At 54.4% G+C, this 26,018-nt stretch overlaps 3 protein-coding genes and 1 long non-coding RNA gene across 14 annotated transcripts in view; 3 read left to right on the forward strand and 1 right to left on the reverse strand.

Moving 5' to 3' along the window:
- Positions 1 to 542: 542 nt before the first annotated feature.
- On the reverse strand, positions 543 to 1,408 carry LOC308198758. The gene is made up of 2 exons (XR_013954182.1): positions 994 to 1,408; positions 543 to 870 (listed from the first exon to the last, which is right to left on the reverse strand). It is a non-coding gene; the product is annotated as an uncharacterized lncRNA (long non-coding RNA).
- Positions 1,409 to 1,479: 71 nt separating this feature from the next.
- On the forward strand, positions 1,480 to 4,899 carry ITPA (inosine triphosphatase). Its single transcript, XM_080601732.1, has 8 exons — positions 1,480 to 1,640; positions 1,758 to 1,815; positions 1,917 to 1,981; positions 2,624 to 2,697; positions 3,213 to 3,244; positions 3,878 to 3,993; positions 4,350 to 4,426; positions 4,710 to 4,899. The coding sequence occupies exons 1-8, from the start codon at positions 1,578 to 1,580 to the stop codon at positions 4,828 to 4,830; spliced, it is 606 nt and encodes a 201-aa protein (XP_080457858.1). The 5' UTR covers positions 1,480 to 1,577; the 3' UTR covers positions 4,831 to 4,899.
- Positions 4,900 to 5,092: 193 nt separating this feature from the next.
- On the forward strand, positions 5,093 to 10,152 carry METTL13 (methyltransferase 13, eEF1A N-terminus and K55). 4 transcript variants are annotated; one of them, XM_080601709.1, is made up of 8 exons: positions 5,093 to 5,329; positions 5,909 to 6,656; positions 7,142 to 7,341; positions 7,604 to 7,814; positions 7,965 to 8,108; positions 8,242 to 8,454; positions 8,674 to 8,805; positions 9,339 to 10,152. In XM_080601709.1, exons 1-8 carry the CDS (start codon positions 5,108 to 5,110, stop codon positions 9,611 to 9,613), a joined length of 2,145 nt encoding a protein of 714 aa, XP_080457835.1. In that variant the 5' UTR covers positions 5,093 to 5,107; the 3' UTR covers positions 9,614 to 10,152. The 4 variants fall into 4 exon arrangements, with proteins under 4 accessions (XP_080457835.1, XP_080457836.1, XP_080457837.1 ...); XM_080601710.1 differs by having other exon boundaries at positions 7,604 to 7,799; XM_080601711.1 differs by having other exon boundaries at positions 5,177 to 5,307.
- Positions 10,153 to 15,049: 4,897 nt separating this feature from the next.
- Positions 15,050 to 26,018, forward strand: part of DNM3 (dynamin 3) — a 180,827-nt gene continuing 169,858 nt past the window's right edge. For all 8 annotated transcript variants that reach the window (XR_013954166.1, XR_013954167.1, XM_080601703.1 and 5 more), the window contains exon 1: positions 15,050 to 15,315. Coding sequence is in view for 6 of the 8 variants with exons in the window: in XM_080601703.1 (XP_080457829.1) it covers positions 15,170 to 15,315 (146 nt within the window). In the remaining 2 variants the exon portion in view is untranslated. The remainder of the gene's footprint in view (positions 15,316 to 26,018) is intronic.

Genomic DNA, 26,018 nt, shown 5'->3' on the forward strand with positions numbered 1-26,018 from the left:
TATTTGCTGCTGCCACCCACAGAAGGACCTTGATCCGTGACAGTGCTGGATCGCAGGATCTCCCAGGATGTTGGGCTGCAAGTGTTTGTACTTGGGAGGCAGGGCAAAAAGCTGCCACAGTCCTCAGGACTCTCCTCTGGGTTGCCAGGATTAGTTTTTGGTCTGTTTGGGGTTCAAGTCACTGAATGCCAGCATTGTGCTGAGCACAGACTGTCTCTAGAGACCAGCTCTGTCTGGGGAATGGAACCAAGAGACAGCAGCAGCAGTAAATCAACAGTCCTGGCTAGTAATTTTTAACAGTAATACAATTAATTGAGCAAGTTTTATGGATTTTTTTTTTTAAGGCTGAAAATACTATTAAGATATCTGGGCTCAGGTTTGTTACAGAGCAGTCCTCCCCGAGTCCCTTAACAATGCCTCGGTCTGTATAGTGCTGCCTCTGTAGTCCCACCATGGATTGGGTAGGGAGGACTGTAGTGACTGGGAGGGGTTGTCATTCCCAGCTGTGCTGGGGAGAAGCTGTCTGAGTGCTTTGGGGTTGGTTTTCACTTAGATGTTATGAAGGAGATTTCACAACAAAAACAACTCCATCACCCGGGTGCAGGGTCTGTTTTACCCATTTCCTCCTTGTGCAGATGACAGATCTCCTCCCTAGCTGCTGTTTTCCACGCGATCGCCTTTCACAGGGAATGGCATGCTTTGGCTGGCGTTGTACGCTCCTCCTGCAGGGCTGCTTCTTCCCAGGCTCACTGGTGTGAAGGAACCCGGGGCTCCCTGTGCCCACAGGCAGGGGGCTGCAGAGATGCTTGGCCACGCGCTGAGGCAGCTGAGCACAGGTCTCCGTGCTCCTGCCTCCGGGCACTGCTTTGGCTAGGGGGAAAAAGGTTTCCCCTCAGGAACCCTCTTGGAAAAGAGGAACAAATGGGGAGAGGGGGCCCGGTTGCTGCGGTGGGGCTGCTCCCAGGGTAGTGCCCGCCTTCACCGCCCCCTTACCGCAGGGCTCAGCTCCTCTCCCGGCGCCCTGCACACACGCAGCAGCGCCCGCGTGACAGACGCGAGGTGACCGTGTTCAAATCGCGAGCGGCAGGCCCAGCGCCTCGTGACCTCGGCTCCGGCTCCCCCTGTTTTTGCCAGCGGCCCCGCAGGTGCGGGCCGAGCCGCGCCCCGCGCTCCCTCCCGCGGAGCCAACCGCCGCCGCGCTCCAGCCCTGGCACAAGGCCGCAGCGTGGAGGGGGGGGGGGGGGGCTCGGCCAAAGCCGCAGCGCCTCCTCCGGCCCCCGCGGGAGCCTCGGGGCCTGCCCGAAGCCGGGGCGAGGCGGGGGCGGGGCGGGGCGCGGCCGCCTCCCGGGGACACCGGGCCCGGCCCGGCCGAGGCGAGGCGAGGCCGCCATCACCCCGCGGTCGCCATGGCGACCTTCCCCTCACAGCGCAACTCTCGCGAGACTACGCCGCGCACGCGCAGCCGCCAAAGACACTCTTCCCCCTCGTTCCCCTCCGTCCCCCATTGGCTGGCCGTTGCTAGGGGCGAGGGAGCGGGCGTCGCTGATTGGCTGCCGGGCGCGCAGGCGCGGGGCAGAATGGCGGCGCCGGCCCGGCGGAGCGTGGTGTTCGTGACGGGCAACGCCAAGAAGCTGGAGGAGGTTGGGGGGGGGGCGGTTGCCTAGCAACGCGCGGCCCGGGCCCGGGTCTAAGGCCTCAGGCCTGGCTTTGGGCCTAGGCCTGGCGCTGAGGGGCTGCCCCCCGCCTGCCTCCCGCAGGTCGTGCAGATCCTCGGGGACTCCTCTCCGTACGCGCTGGTGGCCAGGAAAATCGACCGTGAGTCGTGAGGGGGGTGAGGGGGGTGAGGGGGCGCGGCCCCGGCCCGGCCCCGGCCTCCTCCTCCTCAGCGCCCCCCCCCCGGCTCCGTGTCCCCGCAGTGCCCGAGTACCAGGGGGAGCCGGACGAGATCTCCGTGCAGAAGTGCCGCGAAGCTGCCCGGCAGGTCGCCGCCGTCCCGTGTGCCTCCCGCTGCCGGGTGCTGGGTGTTTGTGCCGGGCCGCCGGCCGCCCCGGTGCTGGGGAAGCCCTGCTGGTGCTCCTCCGGCCTCGGGTGTGCGCGGTGTGGGGGCCTCTCGTGTCTCCTCAGCAGCGAGGGGACGTGGCAGGCCCCTCAGGGCAGCCCTGACGTTTGTGGCACTTAGAGTTTTCCGTCAGCTCCTCACAGTCCCCTTCTAAAGCTGCCTCAGGGGTACTCGTTTTAAAAAATGAACGAGTGAAGATTGGGGCTCACGCAAAACACAGCTTTATCTTCGTGGCCTTAGCATTCCCTCTCCCCATCCCACCGTTCCTGTCCCCCATGAGGGCAGTACTGTGCAGCTCTGCTCGTTTCCCCTCCGCCCCCCCCCCCCCCCCCCCAGAGGTCTTCCCTGCCACTCTTCCCTCCCTCCTGCCTGCTGGGGAGGGCACGGGTTTGGTCGTGTCTGTCTGGTGAGGGCCCTCACTGAGGCGACAGCTAGAATGGCTGCTGGGTTTTTGTGATATCCCTGTTATCCCGGAAGCACTAGAACTGGGTTGAGTAAGAAAATAAGTTTGGAGGCAGTGCTTTCCTCTAGGTCCAACGTTTCCATCTTGGGCTTTTGCTGCAGGTTCGGGGACCTGTGATAGTAGAGGATACCTGCTTGTGCTTCAATGCCCTGGGGGGGCTTCCAGGGCCGTACATGTAAGTAGGTGGGAACTTCCTTCAGCTCTTGTTTAGAGTGAGGAGCACAGCTTGGCGGGATGTGCTTCACTGGAGACTGACACTCCATGCACCTGGAGCAATAGGTTCAGGGAGGTAATTACTGGTCTGTGTCCTTCACTTCATTCTGCAATGCCCTCTTCCGGGCTCTGCTGAGCTAAGCAGAGGCATCAAAGCTTTATCTAGTCATGTGTGCACTAGAACTGGGTGTAAAACAGGAACAAGTTGAATTGAGGAATGTGCTTCAGCTTGTTGGTGCTCGTGAGTGGGAACTGAGTTACTTTGACCTTAGCACAGCAGTAAATTAAATCCTGTTGCTTTTGCTGTGTCCCATTTAGCTTAAGAGCTAGGTAAATAGCCCAGAATGAGGTGATTTGACAGTATGTTTCAGAGGGATTCAAAGAGCTATGAAAACATAGACGACAGTGCCTTAAGGATGCCTTTATTTCTGAGTATTAATACCAAAAAGTCATCTCTCCTCTTTTTTTCTCCTTCAGAAAATGGTTCCTGGAGAAGCTCAAACCGGAAGGTACTGCCTCCTGTGCGCTGCTCTGCGTGTGACTTGGGCTCCTGGGGACAAACGTTGCTGTGCAGCCACAGGGAACAAATCCCAGCCTGCGCTGGGTGCTGCTGAGCGTGTTGTGTCCCTTTTCTGTCAGTCCAGCTCTGTCCCGTTGCGCTTTTTCTTTGAGCTTGTTCCACGCCCTTCACTGCTTGCTGTTTCCCCCAGGAGCCTCAGTGTCATCCCTGCGTCGCTGGGTCCCCAAATATCTGCCCCCACAGGCGGGTGGCAGGGCTCCTGAAAACTTGTCTTTTACAGAGGGGACCTGGCAGACCTATGACTTCTGGCTTCTTCCCTGGCATCATGAACGATAATCGCACTGATTCTGCGGGCTTTAGTCCTTCTCTGGTGCCATGCACTTGCTCGCTTCTGCTCCCAAATTAACATTGGGGCCCCAAATTAATATTGGGTCAGTCGAATGAGGGACTCGGCCAGAAGCATCCATTTGGCATTTATTACCGAAGTTCTGTTAGCTTTGTTTGCAGTCTTTCCTCTCCCTGGTTGGTGTGACCGCAGAAGCTGCTGTGAGCCCTCTCTAGGCGGGTGTGTGGCGCTCTGCCGGAAACGCCCTGACACCAGGACCCTCTCTGTGTTGCTCAGGCCTGTACAAGCTGCTGGCTGGGTTTGAAGACAAATCTGCCTACGCTCTTTGCACCTTTGCGTTCAGCACTGGAAACCCAGAGGAGCCCGTCAAGCTCTTCAAAGGCCAGACACACGTAGGTGTTGGTGGGAGGGTTGTGATGCAGCTTTTGTAACGTTATCAGCTCTCTTAAGGACAACGTAGTAAGGTCACTGACGCTGCTGCGTGCGGTGCAGTTGTTCTGTGAATTTGGGAAGTGTGGAGGGGAGTAAAGGGGCTGTCAGCATGCAGCAACGTGCTGGAGCTCGGCTTGGGGCTGCTAATGCTGGTCACGTCTTGGGGAAGTGCTGGGAACGAGAACGGCACCACAAACCAAGCTTTTGGTGGCCACAGCGTGAACCGTGAGTGCCGCTCCAGCTTGGGTTTTGATGCGAGGCAAGAGGAGTGCGGAGGAACCCCGACTTACAGGGCTCTTTGGCTTTCTCCTGGCAGGGGCTGATCGTGGAGCCCAGAGGCCCTCGAGATTTTGGCTGGGATCCCTGCTTCCAGCCGGACGGCTATGACCAGACGTGAGTCACTTTTTGTCTGTAGCACTTCAGGGAAGTTTTAAGGAAAGGAGGGGGTCGAGGCTGTGTTTTGTTACCGTGTCGAGAGGAATGTGCTTACAAGGAATGGTGGCAGGGAGAAACACTTCCTAGACCTGAATGGGGTGATGGGGAATTCCGGTTTGGGGGGGGACCTTGTTGGTGTGGCCAAGGCGCGTCACTGCCACCCCCCTGCTGGGGGGGTTCTCGGGGGCAGAGGGATGTGCTGCAGCACCTCAGCTGCTGACACTGCCTCGCTTTCTTCCAGCTACGCGGAGCTGCCCAAGGCAGTGAAGAACTCCATCTCGCACCGCTACCGCGCGCTGAGCGAGCTCTCCGCCTTCTTCCTCCAGAGCAACTCCGCGGAGCCCCCCGCCGGCCCCAGCTAGCGGCCCCGGGCTGCCCTAGGGCCCTTCCCGCGGCACCTGGGCCTGCCCGCATTAAAGCTGCTCCCTCCCGGCCCTGCCTCCTCCTTTGTCGCCTCTCCCCGCTTCTCCGCCCGGGGGTTCCCGCCCGCTCCCGGCGCGGCGTGGCCGCGGCGCGCCACCTGCGGGAGAATTTGGCGCGCTTCCCGCCGCTCAGCCAATAGGAAGCGGCCGAGGGGGGAGGGCGGCAGCCAATCGGCTGCGCGGACGTCGCGGGGAACGGGGCGCGCTGCGCGCGGGGATGACGTCGGGGGTGGGGGGGGGGGGGGGCGCGGCGGCGGAGGGCCGCGGGTTCGAGGCCGGCCCCGCCATGGAGCTGCTGCCCCGCGGCCCCGCCGAGTTCGGCTCGGCCCGGTACTGGGATCGCTTCTTCCGGCAGCGCGGCCGGCGGCCCTTCGAGTGGTACGGGGCCTTCCCCGAGCTCTGCCCCGTCCTGCGCAAGTACGTCCGGCCCCGCGACAAGGTGAGGCCCCGGCGCGGCGTGCTGCCGCCCGCGCCCCGCGGCCGAGCAGGGCTCGGCCCCGCCTGGTGGCTCCCCCCCGGCTCGGGTGCCTGCCCAGGCGGCGTCGTGCTTTGGAAGGCTGCGCTGGTCCAGCCCGTCCTCTGAGTATGTGGTTGGGGAAGCTTTAACCCTGCTTTACCCTCCCCTAACTCAGCGACACAGAGAGAACTGGCTCGCTGAGGGGACGCGAGGTGCCCTAAGCGGTGTCAGCACCTGGTGGTGCAAAACGTGCGAAGCCTCCAGTGCCCTGTGGCAAGAGCACAGGAGAGACCCCGCATCGCCATAGGATAGGGACTCTGGGGGCTGAAACACCCAGATAATCCCCAGAAGACATGCACTGTAGTTGCATCACTCTGTGCCAGGGTGACTTCACTATAAAAACGTTATTTTAGGGCCTTGGAGGGTGGGTTTGTAGGAGCTACAGGCGTAGCTTTCACTGAGGGCTCGTGGTTGATGCCGGTGGTGTTTGCATGTAAAATGCTTTGGGACGCATGTTCAGGGCGTTCTCACCATCACGGCTGCTCTTGTCCCCCGTCCCAGGTTCTCGTGGTCGGCTGTGGGAACTCGGAGCTGAGCGAGCAGATGTACGACACGGGGATGTGCGAGGACATCGTGAACATCGACATCAGCGACGCTGTGATCCGTCAGATGCAGGAGCGGAGCGCCAGCAAGAGGCCGAAGATGAGCTACGTGCTGATGGACGTGCTCCAGATGGACTTCCCTGACGCCCACTTCCAGGTGGTCCTCGACAAAGGCACGCTGGATGCCATCCTCACTGACGACGAGGAGGCCACTCTGTCCAAGGTGGACAGGATGTTTGCCGAGGTCAGCCGGGTGCTGCAGGTAGGAGGGCGCTACCTCTGCGTCTCCTTGGCTCAGGCCCACGTGCTCAAGAAAGCGGTGGAATATTTCTCTCAAGAAGGCTGGGTGGTGCGTGTCCACGAGGTGGCCGGCAGCGGGGACAAGCAGCAGTTTGTCCTGCCCGTCTTTGTGTACGTCATGACAAAGTTCAGGAAGATCCCTGGCTCTGCGCAGCAGATCCTGGAGATCTGCCCCGAGGAGCAAGACAAGCCGATGCGGATGGAGAGCGCGGAGCGGCTGGTGGAGGCGGTGCGGGACAGGCAGCATTACGCCCTGCTCTGCAGCCAGCTGAGCAAAACCCCCTGCGGAGAGCAGCTTTCCCTGGATCTGTGTGAAAAAGTTAGCGGGAGGCCTCGCTACACGCTGCACGTGGTCGACAGCCCCTCGGTGAAGCCCTCCCGGGACAACCGCTTCGCCATCTTCATCAGTGAGTACGGCTTCTGCCTGCAGCCTGACAGCGCTCTACCCAGGAGCTGCCGTACCAGCAGTGGTCCTGGTCCTGTTGGAGAGGGAAATGGCTCGTTTTTTGGGGGTTTGGTTGATGTCTTAGTCAGCTTTGCAGCAGGACAGGTATTTCCAGAGCTGCGTCAGGCTCTGCCAGAAGTGCTGTCTGCTCCCTGTGCGCCTGCAAAGCCCAGGGCTGTAGCAACCTGAGTATCAAGGCCATTGGACACCCCCTTATCATGAAACGTGGCCTTTGCAGCCCCCTGCCTCAGCCTGCCCAAATCGGGGAGGGTCCTGGCTCCTGATCCTCAGTTGTGGAGCATGGCTGTAGGTGTGAGGCTGTGTCACGCAGCGTTACCTCCTCGTGATGCCTATCTGTACCCCGCAGCTCCTCCCTTGAAGGCCGGGGTGGTCGCGCAGGGGCCGGCACCTGCCCGGGGCTCTCCTGACCGCAGCCCCCATCTGCAGTCCCGCAGGGCAGAGAAACCGAGTGGCTCTTTGGGACGGAGGACGGGCGGAGGCAGCTGGCCACCAGCGCGGGCTTCGGGCGCCTGGTCACCGTGGCCCTGCACAGGGAGCAGCGCTACGAGGGCATGGCCAGCATCCAGGCGGAGCTGTCGGGGAAGGTGATGGAGCTGGCCCCGCCGGGCCTCCCCGCCCGGCAGCAGGTGAGCCCGCTTGTTTGGCTACCCCCAGAATTGGGGCCAGGAGCCCCTCGGCCAGCCCTGAGTTTCTCTGCTTCGAGGGAGACAGAGCTGCTGTGCCCCAGCACGTGTCGGGGCAGCCTGGTGTCCCGTGCGCTGCCCACAGCTCATCCCACTGCCCCCCGGGCGCATCTGCTTCACCCCAGCCCTCCAGCTGTGCTCAGGACAGGGCCAGCGCCCGTCCCCACAGCCCGGATGCTGCCACGAGTCCCCGTCCTCCCTGCAGGTGCCCTTCCTGTCCGTGGGAGGGGACATCGGGGTGCGCACGGTGCGGCACTGCGACACCAGCCCCCTGAGCGGGGAGTACGTGGTGGAGGACGTCAAGGGGGACGACGCCTGCTACTTCCGCCGCCTCGTCTTCCTCAGCAACAGGAACGTGGTGCAGTCGGAGGCCCGGCTCCTGGCCCCTGCGCCTCCCCCAGGTACGCAGGAGGAAGGTAAAAGTCCTGCTGGGACCTGCTCTGCCCTCTGCCAGCGTGATTCTGGGAGTGTTTTTGCTCTCTGCGTTGCTGGTGGGACAGGGCTGGGTCTCTTAGTCCCCAGTAAGAGCCCCTGCCTCCAGCCTCTCCTTACTTCTCGTCTTTCAGGCCAGAAGAAACGGAGGAAGGACAAGAGGAAAGCCGGCCCTGCCGAGCCTCCCACGGCAATCGACAAGAGCTACCTGTGCTGCGAGCACCACAAAGCCATGGTGGCGGGGCTCTGCCTGCTGGGGAGCCCTGACCCCGTCCCAGGTGACGAGGTGGGGAGGGGTATTCCTGGCCGGGGAGCCCCAGCGCCCTGCCAGCAGCAGTTTGGGGCAGGCGGGTGGGTCGGGAGGCAGGAACGTGACTGTGCTGGCGGCTCACCTGGGCTCTCTCTCGGCAGGATCCCCGATCGCAGTGCTGGTGGTGGGGCTCGGCGGTGGCAGCCTGCCCCTCTTCATCCACGACTACTTCTCGCAAGCCCACGTGGCCGTGGTGGAGATCGACCCCTGCATGCTGGAGGTGGCCACCTGCTGGTTTGGCTTCTCCCAGGGCGACCGGATGCAGGTGCACGTAGCCGATGGCCTGGACTACGTGGCCAAGCTGGCAGCTGAAGGTACCGTCTCGCGGAGCGTCCCGGCGTGCTGGGGCACGGGTCCCGGGCTGATTAATCCTCTCCTTCCATCCATCCTGACCTCCCAAAGGAACCCCATGAGAGAGAAATGGCAGAAATATGGTAGAGGGGATGTCCTGACCTCCCTGTTCGCTGCTCCCCCACCCTGGGTGGCTCAGCCCTGCCCCAAGGAATAAGGAGTCTCTGTGTTCCCTCTTGCAGCCCCAGCCCGGTACGACGCCGTCATGTTTGATGTGGACAGCAAAGACCTCACGGTGGGGATGAGCTGCCCGCCCCCAGCCTTTGTGGAAAAGCCCTTCCTGCAGAAAGTTAAAACCATCCTCAAGCCAGAAGGTAGGAGGGGAGCTCTGGTGGTGCCCCTGCAGTCCCCGGGGCCGGGCTGGCTGGTCCTGCGCAGGGTCTGAGTGACGGGGCTGTGCCGCCCTTCCTCGTCCTGGAAAACAGTGGCCACGGCCAGGACGGCTGCGCGGAAGCCGCTGCTCCCAGCAGATCTCAGCTCCGGGTGGTTTTAGTGGGCGTTGTGATGGCACGGAGAAAGGGAGCGCGAGGTGCAATGGGTGGGCTGCAGCGCTGCAGGGTCAGGCAGGCTGAGAAATCCCCGGGGGTGCGAAGAAAGGTTGCGGAAGGCAGAGGGTGTAGGTGGTACCTGGGAACAGACCGTGTGGCCGCCTACGCCCCAGGCGGTGGCAGGGACGTGGAGCTGGGCCAAGGGTGCTCGTCGTGCTGCCAGGGGCTGTGCGAGAGGGAGCTGGTGGCACCGGTGGCACCAGCTGGGCTGCGTTTGTGCAGCGAGGTGGCAAGCGGGGCGGTGTGCGGGGGATCTCAGGGCTCGCGGACTTCTGAACCCCGCTCTCACCCTGCTGCAGGAGTCTTCGTGCTTAACCTGGTGTGCCGCGACGCCCGGTTGAAGGAGTCCGTCCTGGCCGTCCTCAGGGAGGTCTTCCCCCTGCTCTACGCGCGCCGCATCGACGGGGAGGTCAACGAGATCCTGTTCTGCCAGCCCAGCCCCGCGGGGCGGCGCGACCCCACGGAGCTTGGGGCACGCGCCCGGGTGCTGGAGGGGGCCCTGCAGCAGCCTGGGCGCCCCTGGGACAGCTCGTACGTGCTGGCGGACATGCTGCAAGCCGTCACCATCATCTGAGGGGGGCCTCGGTGTAACTTGAGCAAGAGAAGCCCCTGCGTGTGCCACAGCTGGGATGTCTGATGCTGTGGGGGCCGCTTCTGGCCTGGGTGTGTGCCTGGAGGACGAGGCTGGCACGGAGAGGTGCTCCCCGCAGCGGGACGGAGCCCAGCGAGGTTCCCTGGGGTGCTGGGGCCCTGCTCTTTGCAAGGGCCCCTTCTTGCAGTTTGTCTCTCAGGGGGCTGGGGAAAGGGGGCTGGGACCGCAGGGGGCTGCGCAGCCGTGGGACAGCGTTGGGGTGGTGAGGGGTGCTCCGGGACTGGCAGGACTGTGGGTTTGTGTCGGTCCCCGCTGCTTTCCTGCTGTAGATAAAATACGGCTCTGACCAGCCCCGTCCCTTCCAGCACGGCTCCTTCCCTCTGGTCCTGCTTTCCTCCATGCCTGTGGGAGCCCTGCTCACTGGCACCTGCGTGTAAAACCCCAGTCCTGCCCTGAGGCTGGTCGCAGACGTGCTTAATTGGGCTGAGCGCCGTACAAATAAAGCTCAGGGCTACTCTCGAGGCGCGCAGTGCTCTGCCAGGCTTATTTCCCCCTAGCAGTGATGGGAGTCCACAGTCCCCTGGTGGGAGATGTCCCTGCTGCCTTGGGGCACGCCAGGGGGGCTGTGCAGGGAGGTGACACTGCCACGGGCTGCGGGGCTGAGCTCTGGGTGAGGGGAGCAGGGCGGCTGGGGTTGGGTTAGAAAATGGTTGAGCAGAGGTGCTTGGGGCTTGCTGCCCGCTCTGCCACTGCGCCCGCCAGGAGGGTGCCCAGAACCACCACCTCCGGAGGCTGTGCAAGCCCTGTGGACACACAAAGGGGAGCTCCCAGCACCCATGAAAAAGGTAAAGCCCCCTCTGCTGCTTAGGGGTCTGCCCGCTGCCCCTTCCACTCACCAAAATCAGACCCCACCATGCCCCTGTCCTTCTTCCACGTCTCTCTGGCCATCACTGCTGTAAACTGGGACTTGTAATCCCCCCCCCGCCCCCCATTGCTAAGCCTTATCCCCCTCTCAGTGAGCCAGGCCCTCAGCAGCAGCTCCGGGAGGTATCGGGACAGCAGCAGGCGCAGCTCAGCCTCACTTTGCAGCCACCCGTGCCTCCCGCTGCCGGCAGGCAGAGCCGCCGTGCCCTCACCTGCAGGCAGGAGCACCTGGAGGGACCGCAGGCTGCCTTGGAGCTGGTTGTACCACCAGGGTGTCGGCGTGCCATCCCTCATCCTCCTGTCGTTCTTCAGCAGCGCCCAGGTCACTCCTGCAGGTCCCCAGCCGGGTGCGGACCGTGGGCAGGACACCCCGAGGGCTCCCACCCTCCGAGCTGGGGGGGACCGCAGCGGGTGCGGGAGGCAGGAGGTGTTTGTTGCGCACGGGATGCGCTGCCACAGCTGTGCGGACAGCAAGCATGCCTTGGGATCAGAGATCGCGGCTGCATTTTAATTCTAATTTGGCAGGGGGATCTGCTCGGGAAGCCGATCCGCACAGATCCCCTGTCCCTTGCTCCCTGCGTTGATCTCCTTTGTGCAAAGGGACAACTTTGTGCCCTACTTTCTCCTCTGGCTGGCCTGCTTCTATGCAGAGGCAGCAGATGCTGTGTTTTTTTTTTTTTTAACCTGCTTTTGATCTTCCCCAGGCGCTCAGAGCACTCGTGAGTGCTGGTGCCCAAATTCAGGCCTGGCTGGCCCTGCTGCAGATCAGCTGTGGCAGCTCTGGGTGCCGTGTTCTCGCTGCGGCAGTCACTGCGCTGTGTCGGGGCCAGCGCGTGGTTTCTGCTCCGTGGCAGAGACACGGCTGGAGCGCGAGTTGTGCACAACTCTGTCTGCCCCCACGCAGTTCGTTCCTAAATCTCTTTTTGTGATAAGCACTTTATTTTTTTTTTGAAGGGTGTCTGTTATCCATCTAGCTCAGCAACGGCAAATTTCTCAACTGGATCAGCAGCGCTGCATTTGGGCTATTTTTAACTCCGTTTCCAATTCTCAATGTAATTCCAATGACATAGATTAGTGTGTGCGCCCTTTATTTTATCTAAACCGCTTCATTTCTTCCCCAGCAGCAGCTCACACAAAGGATGCGTTCATCCCTCCGTTGTCCAGTCCTGCGTTTCTGCTGGGTTTCCTAACTGCTGCGTAATGCCACATCCTGCTGGAAAAACAAAAGACATCTATTAGACAGAAAGTAACGATGAAATCCCAGTTCCTTGCAGCTGCCCTTGCAGTTACTGACAGCCCTATGGCGCTGCTCGAGAAATGCATTTCAGCTGAAAAAGTGCCAGGTTAACGCGTGCTGCAAATACCTGAAATTCTTTGCAGGTGAAAGTGCTCCGCAGCTGGAATAAGTGACGGGTAGTAAATTTTTCACAGGGTCACGGTAACATGCAGATAACGTATACGTTTGGCAGCCGTTTCTGTTGAGTGTTCTGGCAATGTATACTTCTGTTTACCTCCTTTAGTCTTCGCTTCCTTCCTCCCAGGCGTGGGCACATTGTAAATAGGGGGGATAGAAACAAGCGCTGCTGTCACTTAGCAACCTCAGCCGGGCTCGGGGATGCTGACTTCTTTCCTTTCTGGATTTCCCAGCACAGAAAGAGAGCGCTACGCAGATCATCGAGCAGCTCCGTCCTGACACTGCAACCAGCCCGGGTTTCTCGGGGCTGGTCGTGAGACCTCCAGCTGCAGAGACCTGTGCCAGCGTGAGCCCGTCGCAGCGCAGAAGGGGCTGCACCAGCCATATCCCGAGGGGTGGCAGGGCTGGGAAGTGTTTTCCCCGTGAATTTTTCGCTGGGGGAGGCACTTGGCTTGGCTGGCTTTGTGTCCGAGGCAGGAGGCGTGCTGCCAGGCTGCAGCGGGGGACTGCTGCCATTTCACGGGGTGCCCTGGGTGGGAAGGCTGCAGGGAACCCTCTGCAGGCTGCAGTGCAGCACAGCCTTTCTTTTACTGGTTTTGGTCTATCTTTCACAGCCTCAAGGTCTCTGTTCTGAGCTCTCCTCCCTGGCGGATGCCCGGGCACGATGCTGACTGGCACGGCAATGCCAGCGCCGCAGAGCCAGGCGCTGAGCAAAACCTGGGGCTTGGTGCCTGCGCTGCCTGCTGCCTTCTGCAGATCAGCTGCGTGAGAAACTCTGCAAGGCTTCGGGTTGGTTTCTGAACCGAGGAGGAGGTGAGGAAGGTCCCTGGAGAGAAGGGAAAATCACGCATGAAGGAGCCTGCCTCTTCTGAACACGTCCCGGGGGAGGAAGCAAGCTTGGCCGGGCTCTGCTCCCCGCCGGGCTCTGCTCGCTTTCCTCGCAGGGACAGCGTGCCCAGATGCTCACTGCAGGCATCCGCCAGCCTCCTTTGTGGCAGTTCATATATAACCCGTTCTCCGTGCAGGGAATTGCGCTGGCGTGTATTTATAAAGCAGCCTGGGGACCTGCTCTGAACGTCCCATTTTTAGCATCACGCTGCCTGGTTAGGGAGAGCTGTTTGTGGGAAAGGAGCGGTGACACCTGGAGGTGACAGCCCCCTGCCCACCGTGCGGGGGGAGCCAGGGCTCCTTGCCGAGCCCAACACATGGCAAAAGGCAATGATAAATATTGTGGGACACAGCTCTGACTGCAGGGTAAAAACAGAGAGGCACGCTCAGCTGGCTAACCGGCGATGGCAGCCTCGTGATCCCCAGGAAAACGGGGACCTGAAGATGTGCTCCAACACCCTTCCTCCCCCTTCTTCACCGATCTCTTGGAGCTGTTTGAAAAATGAGCACCCTTGTGGTAGCACGTGTAGGCATAATGCGAGTGCTCATGCTTTTTCCACAAGGTGGGAAATCTATATCCTTGTCTTTTTTGGGAGGATATTGGGTTTTTTTAAGTGATGGAGGTGCAAGGGCAAGCATGTCGTTTAGCGGCTTTAACTCAGCTCAGGCAGAAACAACGTTTGGTTTGGAAAGTTCCCAGCTTTGGGGGGAATAACTCAGTCTTTTCCTAATAATAGACGTTAGCTCCTTATTTATTTAAAATTATGGAAGGAAACAAAGAGAATTAATAAGAAAACTAATGAAAAGGAGAGGTCTTCAGCTTACCAATTTCAGAGGTCCACAGCATTGCTCCCAAGGAGTCCTGCCTTTTCTAGGGGTCATTTCTCTCTTGTATTGATGAGGTCCTATCGCCAGGCTGCTCTGTAATTATTTCACTGGGGCGGTAAGAAGCGCTCCTACGCTCACACCGGGAGGATTTTGCCAAAAAGCGATGCTGTTGTTCCCGACTCCCGGCCTCAGCAGGAGCCCATGGGCTGGCAGAAGGCCAAAGAGCTACTCCAGTGCCTCCTGGCATGGCCCGCTCAGGCGGGAGCGTGAAAAAAGAGAATCATGCTGCTAATTGGCATAATTATGTCAATAACCCCGGGCCCCATCTAGACAGAAAGGTTCATGAGGTTTTTCCTTGATGTCTGGGGAGGTGATCTGACCACAGTGACAAAGCAACTGCTGCAGAAGCTGTGCCTGCGTTACACTGATGATAAAAACATTTCAGCTTGAGCTAAAGCACAATCTCTAGAAACATTTTAGCCTGAGCTAAAGCACAGTTTCTCCTGGTGAGATGACTGACGGTCTCTTTTCTTGCCACCTGGACAAGTCCAGCTCTTACCTTGGTCCTTGCACAGGGAGGGGCTTAACGACATGTGCGCGGTTAGGCCCAAACCCCCAGCACTGTAGGCACTGACAGTGCACCAGGTTCCTCGAGAGCATGCTGCTCGCACGGCTGTTTGCTCTGGGTTTGTGGGTTGCTGCTCGGAGCACGAGGAGGTGCTGGTGATGTGTTCCCAAATCCGCCTTTTGTGAATGGATGTGCCTGGGGGCTCCTGCTGCTGCTCGGCTCCCATGCAGTTGTCTGTGTACGGTTTGCTTTCCCTTCGGTTGTGTTCGCGGCTAGAAGCTGTTCTGCTGTAGGGATTCACTTTTTTACGCTGAGAGCCCTGGCCAAGAAGTTTTGATGACGCTCCAGCTCATTAGTGCCTGTCAGCCGCTTGGATGTTTGCAGTAGTTCCCTTTTGTTTCGCTAGTCACGCTGAGCGCGACCGGTGTCTGGCTAAATACAGAGGATAAGCATCGCTGCAAGGCTCCAAAGCCTCTGGGATATTTCTGCCTTGTCACTGCTGCCAGTAATCACAGATAAGTCTCGTGTTACGTGCTCAGCTCAGCCTCAGCGTGGGGTTTTCATTGAACCCGGTGCAGTTCTTTCGCTTCAGCGCCGACGGAAGCCTCGAAGCCCTTCGCAGGAAGGCAGAGGTGCCCTGCTGGTTCCCGGCAGCGTTTTGGAAGGCTGCGGCCGTGACCTGCCCGGGGCTAACCGGGGACCCCCCCGTTACCGGCACCCCACCACAGGAGCGGGGCGGGGGCACACACGTGGCTGGGTTCCCGCCACGGGGCTCCCGCCACGGCCGCGGTGGGCGTGGCCGCGCCAACAGGGGGCGTGTCCTCCCCGGCGAGGCCCCGCCCCCCGGTCCGGGTGCGGGGCGCATGCGCGGCGCGGCGGCCGTTACCTGTCAGCGGCGGGGCGGCGGGGCGGCGGGATGGAGGGGCTCATCCCGCTCGTCAACCGGCTGCAGGACGCCTTCGCGGCGCTGGGCCAGAGCTGCCTGCTCGACCTGCCGCAGATCGCCGTGGTGGGCGGGCAGAGCGCCGGCAAGAGCTCGGTGCTGGAGAACTGCGTGTCCAGGTGAGGCGGCGGCGGCCCCTTCCCTCGCTCCTTCCCCTCCCCGCGGTCCCCCCCCATGTCAAGGTGCAGTTCCCCCGGTGCTCGGCGTGAAAACACCGCCCGGGTCCCTTCAGGGTCCCTTCACCTTCGGTTCAGCATTTATTCTCGCCGCGTTACGTCTCACCTCTCCCTCCCGAAGGCTGTAGTGCGCTGCTAATGCTGGCTGCCTTGCCAGCATCCCGCTTCCAAAGCACTCGTGAAGCCCTCAGAGATCCCTACTGGCAATCAAATTGTTAGAGTTTTCTTTCAGCAAATCTGTAAAACCTTTTGAGGTTCCGATCCGTGTGTTCATGAAACAGCCCAAAATGTATGTGCTGGGGAGGAGAGGCCTCTTACCTTCCTTGTGTGTAAGGTGGCATGGGGCTGGGGCTGAGCGCGGTGGCTGGGTGCTGATGTCTTCTGCTGGGTCCTGATACCTTCTTCTGGGTCCTGCTGGAGGCTCACTGCTCCCTGGTACTGCTCCCCGCCTGGGGGATCCCAGATCTGGGGGATCCCCGTCTGATCCACAGGCTGATCCGCTCCTGTCGGGTGCCACGTGCCCCTGCTTGCCCCCTTGCCCAAACGAACCTGGGTAGCACAAAAGGTAGAAATAAGTTTGGGCTGGTCTGGCCAGTTTGGACAAGAGGCTGGAGCCTGCTGCACAAGCAAGACGTGAACGTTTCTAGCAAGAATTATGAAGAGAAGCTGAGGGCAATGACTTCTTACGCCTGCGTACTACCACGCACCCTGCAGGCGCTACCAGAGACTCTTCAGAGAAGAGTTTACCAGCGAATATAATCCACCAGGGCATTTCTCCAATGCAGGAGCTGTAGTCTCCAACCCTTTCTTCGAGTTCTACATTGTGGTCCTGTGGAGGAACTTCTTCAGATATAGTATCAGCTGGTCTGTAGGACCTCCATACTTGCCAACATTTGAAGCCTTTTGTGAACGTGACATTAAAATGCATTACTTCAAGCCTAGTTCCGTGAGGTTTAAATAAATATGTTTTGCTCATGCCTTTTCTCCAGGCTGAGCGAGTGTGCGTGGTCAGCAGATGTGTGGTTGCTTGCTAAGTCGTGAAAACTTGATTGTGAACCCTCGGAACCAGATAAGTAAATAGCCATGAGACTGGAAGAGCGCTTCTGGTTGGCAGGTCAGCAGGCAAAATGGTCTGTAGTTCTTCCTAGTTAGCAATAGGACAGTCCTGTTTTACAGGGTAATGAAGCTGCTCTCAGAAAACAAGTTTATTGTATCTGTGTCTGTCTTAATGTGCCTTATAGAGGTTACACGTCTTGTTGTAGAGACATGTTGCGCTCCTTTGTTTGTGCTATGTTGCATATGATTTTTAAGCACAGTACAAATGATAATAATAGTACCACAGCTTTGAAATTATTGTCAAAATGAAATAGTCCTAGCATTGCTCTGAAATTGAGCATTAACTCTCATGTATTTTTTTTTTTCACCACACGAATCGTTATCATTAGTGGATTTTGAACTCTTAACCTTCAGAGGGACAGTTAAGATCTTCTCCCTTTCAGGAATAGCTGTAATTGGCACCACGAGGGCATGGGGTTAGGAAGGGCCTTAACTGCAGGACCAGGCTGTTTTTTCTCTGCTGCCTGTAGCCACGAGGCTGTTGTGCCTCCTTTGGCACTTCACAGGGTCTTTGCTTGAGCAAGAATGGCTTTATTTTTTCCATGTGGACAAAGGAAACAGATTTGCTCGCTTGCAGGTGGTGTTGGAGCTCCTGTATGGAGCCTGATGGTGCAGGAAACGTGTTGGGCCGGGCTGCGTTACCCTGCAGCTGCTGGTGAATACGCTGGGGTTAGATTGCATGTGGGATCTACCTCAGTGCTTGTATTTCGTGAGGATGAATTCTTCACGTGTGCCTGCTTCAGCACTTGTGTGACAGCCAGGCCTGCGGGCATCCTTGGAGGCTGGCTCGGAGTGGAGCTGGCACGGGGCAGCGTCAGGTCTCCCAGCGTGACAGTTATCGTTCCTGTTTGGGTTCGCGTCACGAAGGTACTCTTCGCTTATTGCTCCTTTGTGTGCAACGGGATCTTGCTGCTTTTGGTAGTCAAGGACTCTGTTTGAAGTCCTTGACTTCTGGATGTTGTGTTTGGATGAAAATAGAGACTCCGGAGGACAGCTGAGGACAGGAGTCGTTTGCGTTTATGAGTTAGGCCTTGGTGTGTGGAGCTCGTGGCTCTCGCTTGAGGAAGTGGTATTGTCTGAAGAGCACGGTAAGAATGAGTGTTCTTATCGCCTGCTTCTCTTTGTGACAAAAGTCAACGTGCCCACAAAACGCTGAGGCGGTGTTTAAAGCAAAGGGCCTACTATGATCGTGGTGGAAGAGAGATTCAAAAGCCCTGAGGGGAATCAAGCTCCGAGTCCTGCAGGTCGGTGGGAGCTAGGTACCTTACCTGCCCTGGCTGCATGCCTGCGCTGAGTACAGGACCGTGACCCTATACGTCATTTGTGCTTTTTGAACGGCTTGCTTTTGATAATAGCAGGGTTTATTAAAAGAAAACGAATGGCAGGAAGCAATCCTTGGAAACTGTGTCCGGAGAGAGAGCGTTTTCTCTTATTCCATATATCAAAATGGGCTTTTGAGATAGCTTGCCATCTGTGCCTTTGGTTATCTTGTCAGGGCCTCTTTCTCCAGATTTGAATTAAAGCCTCCTTTTATTCTTGCAGATAGTGAGAAATTAATAATTTGATTTCAAAGCTGACAGCTATTTACTTCCTTTCCCGCCTAATACAATATAAACTGCATGTAGCCAAATAATTGTTTTATAAGAGATGTGAGCTCCTGATTGTGAGCCTGTCAGTCATAATCGAACAAGAACTCTCATTTTAAGAGCCTGAGGTCTGGCTTTGTAAAACAACTCTGCAGCTTTTTGATCTGAGACGTTTTTGATGATTGTACAGCCACTGCTTAGCGTAGAGCTGTTTATGATGAAATGTGTACTAATTTTTGTTATTCCAAATACAGTTCCTCGTGTGCTGAGCTCATTCTTGTTCCTTGAGATGGCGGTGGTGAAAAGGCTGTGTTGAGTCATTAGGGGAAGAGAAAGGAGTTTCAGTCTGACCATCAAAGCAGAGAATTTCTCCAAAGAGAGCAGGCGCATACTTTGCCTGCTTCCTGGGAGAGACGCGGTTAAATCGGTGCAAATATTTTATTCTTTTAGTTACTAGCTGTCATTGACAGACAAACTTCTTTTTACAGAAAGTTCACCTCTGTATGAAACAGGCATGAAAAAGCTAAGCAATAGGAGACACGGACTGAAATGTGGCGCTATGTATTCTTTTTTAATCTTAAGGATTTTCTGGAAATGAGAATCAGCCACTCCTTTTCCTGACTAATTAAGCCATTGTACAGCTGTATTGAGCCTATTAGTCTAGTTATCAAAATACTTTGGTGCACTGAAAGCAAGAATTGTTTCGGGGTATTCCATTAAGTGGAAAGAGTAGCAATGAGGCAGTGGCTCATTTTGGTTGCTTCTCCAAATACTACTTCTACATTTAGAGGTTGGAAAACAAACTTGGCCATGTGGATGTGATATAGATGGCCAAGTTTTGTCTGCAGGTATAACTCTGCTGTGGATTTTAAGCTCAGTTTTATGTCAAGTCTTGAGAACCGATACAAAGTAAAACAAATGTATAGTTAAAACCAAATATGCTGATTTATTTTTTTCACGTGTAAAGTAAAAGTTTTCCTTGAATACTTGAAAGCTGTTTTGAGGATCCATGGCACTTTAATTTTATTGATTAAAAGATCTCTTGTTCATTAAGGAAAGCTGTGCTCAGTAGTGAGGCAGAGTATAGGGATCCCTGACCTGTATTCTGCTGTGTAAGTTCCATGCATCAAGCAGTTTACAGCGATGCTAATCCCGTAAGTAATTCTTACTGCTTCTGTAAAGTGTACCTATGAGAATACATGTGGTCTTAATATAACTGTGGCATTTAATAGACAATTAGTATGTTGTACTTGTTTAGTGATTGCAAGCTTAACATTGGAAGTCTGAGACCTAGCTTTCAGAAAAACCCCAAACCCCACCAAAAAAAAAAGTCAAAAAAGCCTCATCTTGAGTGCCTTCTGAGAGGTCCGTGGTACAAATTCAATTGCAGTTGTTATGGGAAGCTCAGTCCATCTCTGCTTTTTACAGGTAAATTGTCCTCCAGTGTGAGGTTTGTATAGTTTTTCTTTTTTTTTTTTTCTTCCAAGATTGTATGTATTAACTTACTTCTTACCTGAACTCCTCCATATTAAGAATTGCACAGAGGCACTTCTGAGAACTCAACAGATTGCCTGACTCTGTCTAACTTGACAACCCTGCTACACCCTGCCTTCAGGAAGGAGCCCTATCCTTGGCGTTTGGCAGCGCTGGAAACAACAAATAACACGCCCGGTTGTTGTCTTGCTGTTTCCTGAAGGGCATTGCTTCTGGTAATGGTTCAGACTTGTGTAATTCGCCGTTGTAGACAAAATAGGAAACGCCACTTTTCAGTTTAGATAAATGGATATCAGCGATACGATTATTTTGACGTTTCTCTGTAAACACAGGAAGTAAGCTGCTGTGGACTTCAGCAGGGAAGCAAAGTGAGGATGCTGTTCTCCTCTCTGCCTCCGACTTGCTGTATGACCTCAAGCTGGTTTTTAAACATTACCTACATCAATATCCACGTGCACATGCAAAGTCTTTACTCCGTAGGTAGGCTTTAGATTTTTTTATTCCTTTATTTTTAATTTCCTTCTATTTTTAAAGGCAAGGTTAGCATATCATCTTAAAATCTGTGTGGAACAACTGTGACTGTAGTCTAAAACTTGCTGTTTAGCATTTTTCTGCCTTGTGTCACGAGTGCTCTAGATATCTGTGTGACACCAAAACTGAGTGGTGGGTCTGCTTCGTACAGCTGAGGTGTAGCAGCGTTTCTCCTTTCCAGAAAGGGACCCTTGCTGCTCTTCAGTTTGTGCCTCTGACAGCTTGGTCGTTGTTTGGGGTTTGGTATTCATCAGCTGATCATTGAGCAAATTGATAATCTTTGAAGGATTCATGCATTTCTTACATAAAGCCTGCCTAGATTGCAAGCACGGAGGGCAGAAGCCATTTTTGCTTTTCTGTTTTTTTTAAACAGTGCATTGCAAAGTAAAGCCTTTGGTAAATAGAAGCCTGTGAACTCCCCTTGTTCGCTGTGCTCGTGTGCGATGGGTTACTAGGAGCCCTTTTAATGCTGTGCGTCTGCACTGTAAAGCCTGTAGTGTAAATATGCTGAGAGCAGGAAATGAGCATTATTTAACTGTGACCTTGCATCTTTTTCTTCAGCAAGTTGCAGCGAGACGAACAAGGCAGCATTATTGAACTAGAGAGGAGCAAATCCCATTTAACCGCGTGCTGGGCTTTGATGTACTGCCAAGTACTGTTGTCTGTGATAGCCTCTGGGATGCAAAGGAGACTGGAGCTGGAGATAAGAGAGGTTTTCAACCAAGGCATCTAGTGATAATGTCAGCTTTCATAATTTGTGTGAGGAAGTTATGCTTTTAATTCAATACCTAGCATAGTATTTTTGCATCCCAGTTCCTGTGCAAAGTCACCAAGATTTTGTTCTTCAGATACGTAGGAGTTCTCCTAGCTGTAACACGGCTCCATGGCTGCCCTCACAGCTGACATAATCACAGCTGGATTAATCTTGTGCACTTGGTGCCTTGTTTACTACGTACAGCACAGCTGCCTACAAACGTACACGTGTATTTGGTAGTGCTTATCTATATAGGACGCTCCGAAATTGTCTCTGTGTAAGCTCCCCTGCGGAGAATAGGCAGGGCAGGAATAACTGGAAGGTATCCCTACCTCTGCACCACGACAGTGGGTGAAACGGGTGAGGTTCCTGCTCCAAGCTGGGCTGCTGAAGGCATTTTTACCATAATCCATCAGAGGTGATGTTGTGCTCTTGTGTGCTTACCTGTTGATTTGTCCAGGTGCTCCACAAATGCTGACAGAAGATCCCCGAGGTCTGTCACTGCTGGGAAGCCCCAGGAGTTGCTCCTCCCCTGCCACCTCTCCCTTTTGCTGTCTTTCTGTCTATAAATTCAGGCTGTCTTTTTGCTGCACTTCCCATTGTGTTCTCCCTCCGTACATTCTGGGGGGAGTAGAACAACTGAATCTGCTTGCATTTAAGCTTTGCAAAATGATCTGAAATGGCTCGCCTTGTACAATGGAAGGTAATTGCACAGTTTGACACGTTTGTCATAAAAAAGAAATGCATTTTCACATTGCTTCTGAAAAGACAGAGATTTTGGACTTGACTGGGACATGGCGTAGCAGATTGTATTCCCTACCCTTCTTTAAAAATTCTGTGTTGGTGGATCTGAGTTCAGGACAGGGTGATTTGGGAGGAAAGGCAGAAGCTTATTTTGTCTGGGTTTTTGATGGTAGCACTGAAATCTGCATTATTTCAAAGTTCTGCAACAACGGAGTATCTAGAGGTGAGTTATTTGCAAAGTGCAAGTCATTATGTAGTGGCTGGCTTCGTGCAGCTGATATGTGCACCGTACTGGGGACGTTGCTTACTGTTTAACCCTTGCAATCAGAAAATCTGTTTGATTATATTGTAGAGGAATACTTCTTGCTCAAATCTTTTTTTTTTTTTTTTCGAAGAAACACCGTTAATAGTGTTTGTGTTCCAAAAGCTTCAGTGCACTGACACCAATTTAAATCGAATAAGGAATCTCCGTTGTTCATTTCTGGTGGAGAGACACCAAATCTTGCTGCATTAGTATTCATCCTGAGGTTGGATGGGCTTTCATGCTCTCACAACGTATGCAAATGAGTCCCTTCCTAAGAGCAACCATATCTGATTAGGGAAAATACAGTTGTCCTGAGAAGTCTGCTTCACTCTTTTCACCGTGAAAATCGGAAGAATTGCTGTTTGTTTTTGGGTGTGTGTGTGTTTGGTGGTTCCTCCCCCCTGCCCCCCGGCTTGGAGTTGATGGGGAGCACTGCTGTTTCCGGAAGCTTTTGTCAAATCTTAAAGGAGAAAGAGAGAAAAGGGCATTTTCACAAATGGAATTGGGGTGATGCAGCAGAGCTTTGGACGCCTGCCAGGGAGGACAGATGCACCGTGCGTACAGTGGCTTGCCTACGAGCCTGCACGTTGGCAGCTTCCTGATCTGTTAATACAGCAAGCCTACAGCCCGGCATAATCACTGCAAACAGAGCACTGTTCATCTTAGCACTCCTCGGGGTTTGCCTGGCAAGTTTTCCTAGCTGTGTGTGTGTGACAAATTTTCAGGCCTGTAAACATTATTGAGACTTCAAAGCTTTCTATCACATAATAGATTTGATATGTGTATATATATATATATATATATATTTAATACTAGGAGGTACATTTACTTGGCTACAGTGAGCAACCTTGTCTTTTTCAGTGCAAAAATGCCATGTAAGTTATTCCCAATGCTGCCAGAATATGGCAATAGATCTGGAGGACCAGTGGTGGTCTGTACCTTCTGTTCAAATGTCTCCTCCTTTGGAGAACCTTTTGACTCCAGGCATGTATAATGGAAGACCTCACCACTGGGACTAGAGTAATTTTTGGCACTGATTTCCTCATAGCCCAATACTGTTTCATGGGGAGGTGTGATAATTTCTGCTTGCTCGCTGAGCAGAAGAGCTGCTGCTGCTTAAGAAAAGCATCCTCCAGATGTGGGAGGCGTGTAATGACAGCGTCCATCTAAGCCTGCTCTGTTTGCAGTCTTGTGCAGAAGGAGGGAATCTCAAATGTTGCTTTCTCACCATGGTGGTGACTGAGTGTTGTCACTGAACAAGTTGTAGGGGAGGTGCACAGCTAGCGTGAGTGAGTAGTTTATTTCTTACCTTCAGAGTCTACGCTCACCAGATTCCCATGGTTTGGGGTTGGGCGAGGGTTTTGTCTGTTCAGGTGTGGGTTTTGCACCTTCCCCCTCTGGATTTTTGTATAGCTGGTCTCAATTCTGTAAAGCGGGGAAGGGAAGGAGACCCAAAGAGGTGTTGTAGTTCGCTAGGTTGTAGTGTTGTTATAACAGCTACAAGATTTTTTTTTTTCTCCTGTGGAAGAAAGGGAGAATTTTGGTTCAACTTGTACGTGATCACCTGGGAGGGATGGGTCGGATAACCGGGCAGTGCCTGCGTTGGCTGTTCAGTCCCGGTGGCTCAGCAGTGAGGGATGCTGCTGGGTTGGAGGACGGCTTCTCAGAGACGCCAGGCGTTGGAGCTAGGAGGCCAATTTATCCCCTCTGCTTAAAAGGAAGAGAGATCCAGTCATCCTCAAACTGCTGACCGCTCTCTTTCTAACCCCTGACGGCACGCCCAGCTGTGTGGGCTGCAGCGTGTAGTTACTGCTCCTGGGTATTGCGTTGCACCTCGGTTCAGCAGTTTAGCTCCTCTCTCAGGTGAAGGAAAATCAGCCTTGAAGGAATGCTTACTACAATCCGAGACCAAACTTCTTAAGAGAAAGTGAGCTAAGCACTAAATTGTGGTGGTAGGGATGCCACCATCTCTGCTGGTGGTTTACAAAAAAAAACCTAGACAGACTGGTATTAAGCTTTAAGAGCTATCATAGCCAAGATTGCTAAAAACCCACAGCATCTTAATGCGTTTAGCTTGCCTAGTAGGCCTAATTAAGATAGGTGTCATTGGTCTTCAATAAAGAGGATTAATTATTTTGTGCGTCTTCATGTAAGCCCCATTATGTTAAGCTGAGGTTTTGCAGTCAGCAAACAAAGCTGTGGGAGATTGTGCTGACTGACAGGCGTGCCAAAACAAAAAGCACTTACTATCCTATAACTAATCAGGGGAGGGGAGGGATGGAGTGGTGTCCGATCGTAAGAATTGGTCTCTGCTCGGAGTTAACGAGAAGGAACATACATAGCTGAATATCAGTGGGATGTAGAAAGCGGTGTGTGCTGCGTTATTAGTGGATAAAAATGGTTGGTGGTTCAGAATGGCAAAGCCTTAAAAAAAAAAAAAAGGCTCTTAAAGCCAAAGAGGTACTGCCTTAAAGCTTTTAGCATTTCTTGAAAATGTGTCCCTGTGCTCTTCCGTACAGTCGTTTGAAGGGTAGAGGAGTTGTGCTTCCAAAGCCATTAAGGAAGAATAAATACAGTGGTGGCAGTGCCACTGAAGACAAGCTGCTCTGAGAAAGTACTTCAAATCACTCGATATCACAAAATTAATACCTGGAAAAGTCTCTGCTTAAAACCCAAGGTATACTTGCCATCACTGGGGTATGCCCTGCTTTGTAATGGCCAAAAGTGGATGAAGGACCTCTGGTGAGATCCTCTGCTATTGGTGAGCACAGGAGGGAAAACAAAACGAGCACTTGTGCCCAAATAGGTCTGGGATGGACATGTTAGTGTTAAGAGTTCTTTAGTTAGAAATTAGCTGGTTTGGGTTTATGGGCTTGAAAAGTGAACCTGAGGAAAGATGTTAGCAAATCCTAATGTCTCTTCTGTAGGCCTGGACCGTGCTTTTTCCTGCTGTGTTGTTGTGTAGCACTGATAAATGCAAAACCAACAAAAGCCCTTTGTAGTACTTGGGTGCAGTGCACGTCTGCTGTGGAACTGGAGGCGCGTTGGCTGTGGAACCGCCCGCTCTTTGCACGAGAGATCGCCGTGCCCCTGGTGTGCCAGTCGGGGAACAATGAACGGTCTGCTGGAAGAAAGCCGAGGAAAACTGTTGACTTTTGGCCTAATTGCTTCCTGTTGCAATTGAAGCTGCATTGCATTCCTTGGCCAGCCTTGGGAATGAAGGCCGGTGCGTTAAGGTACCGCGTTGTTTCCGCTAGCAGCCCGTGGAAGGCACTGAGGAAGCTTACGGGCGTGGGAAGGACTTTGGGTTGCGGAAAAACTGCTGCGAGTGGAGTTGCCAACATCGTTTGATAGATTTAGATGGGTGATTTTTGCTCCTCCATAAGAGAAGTATGGCTCTATTTTGGTTTTGATATACTTTTTTTCTTTGTCAGCTATAGTCCTGCATTATAACTAGACAGCCTCATCGAAGATAACCCTAGTTTGCTTTTCAGCATTTTGCTGTGGTTTCATCCCGTTGTGAAATTTAAATGGTGTTCCCTCTCTTGCATGGGACTCTTCCCGTTAATGAATTGTCTAATTGCTATTTCGGCTTATTTGCTTCCAGAGCATCAGTCAGAGAAGGTAGTAATGTATTGGTTTGGCCATTAATTACGTGCTTCCCCATCCTTTGACATCGGTTTTTGAGACCTGGGTTTTAGCGAGTCAAATTCAAACTAACATCTGTTACCTTTGCATGTTAGTGGATACGCTTGTTCAGACTTCTGACACTAGAAATGACTGGTATTGGGTACTGAAGGCAGTTCAGCTCATATCAGGCAGTAAATGCATAAGTAATTTTAAAGCTTCTAGGGTAAAAACTATTTGGCCCTAAAAATATCTAATGATATTCCAACAGATGAGTGAATTCGAAGGCCGATGAGTTCCTGAAGTGATATTCTTGACCGCTTGGCTGCTTGCATCTCATTTATATTTGATATATTCAGTTCTGGCTGGGCAGCACTGGACAGGCTGTGCTGCCAGCCGCCAGCCCGTCACGTCGCAGCTGCATTGCTGCTGGGCTGGGGCATCGGTCAGCAGGGGGACTTGTGCTGAAAACGTTCTGAGAATAAAGATG

The sequence above is a fragment of the Anser brachyrhynchus genome (genome assembly GCF_964034855.1).
Source record: "Anser brachyrhynchus genome assembly, chromosome: 8".
NCBI lineage: Eukaryota > Metazoa > Chordata > Aves > Anseriformes > Anatidae > Anser > Anser brachyrhynchus.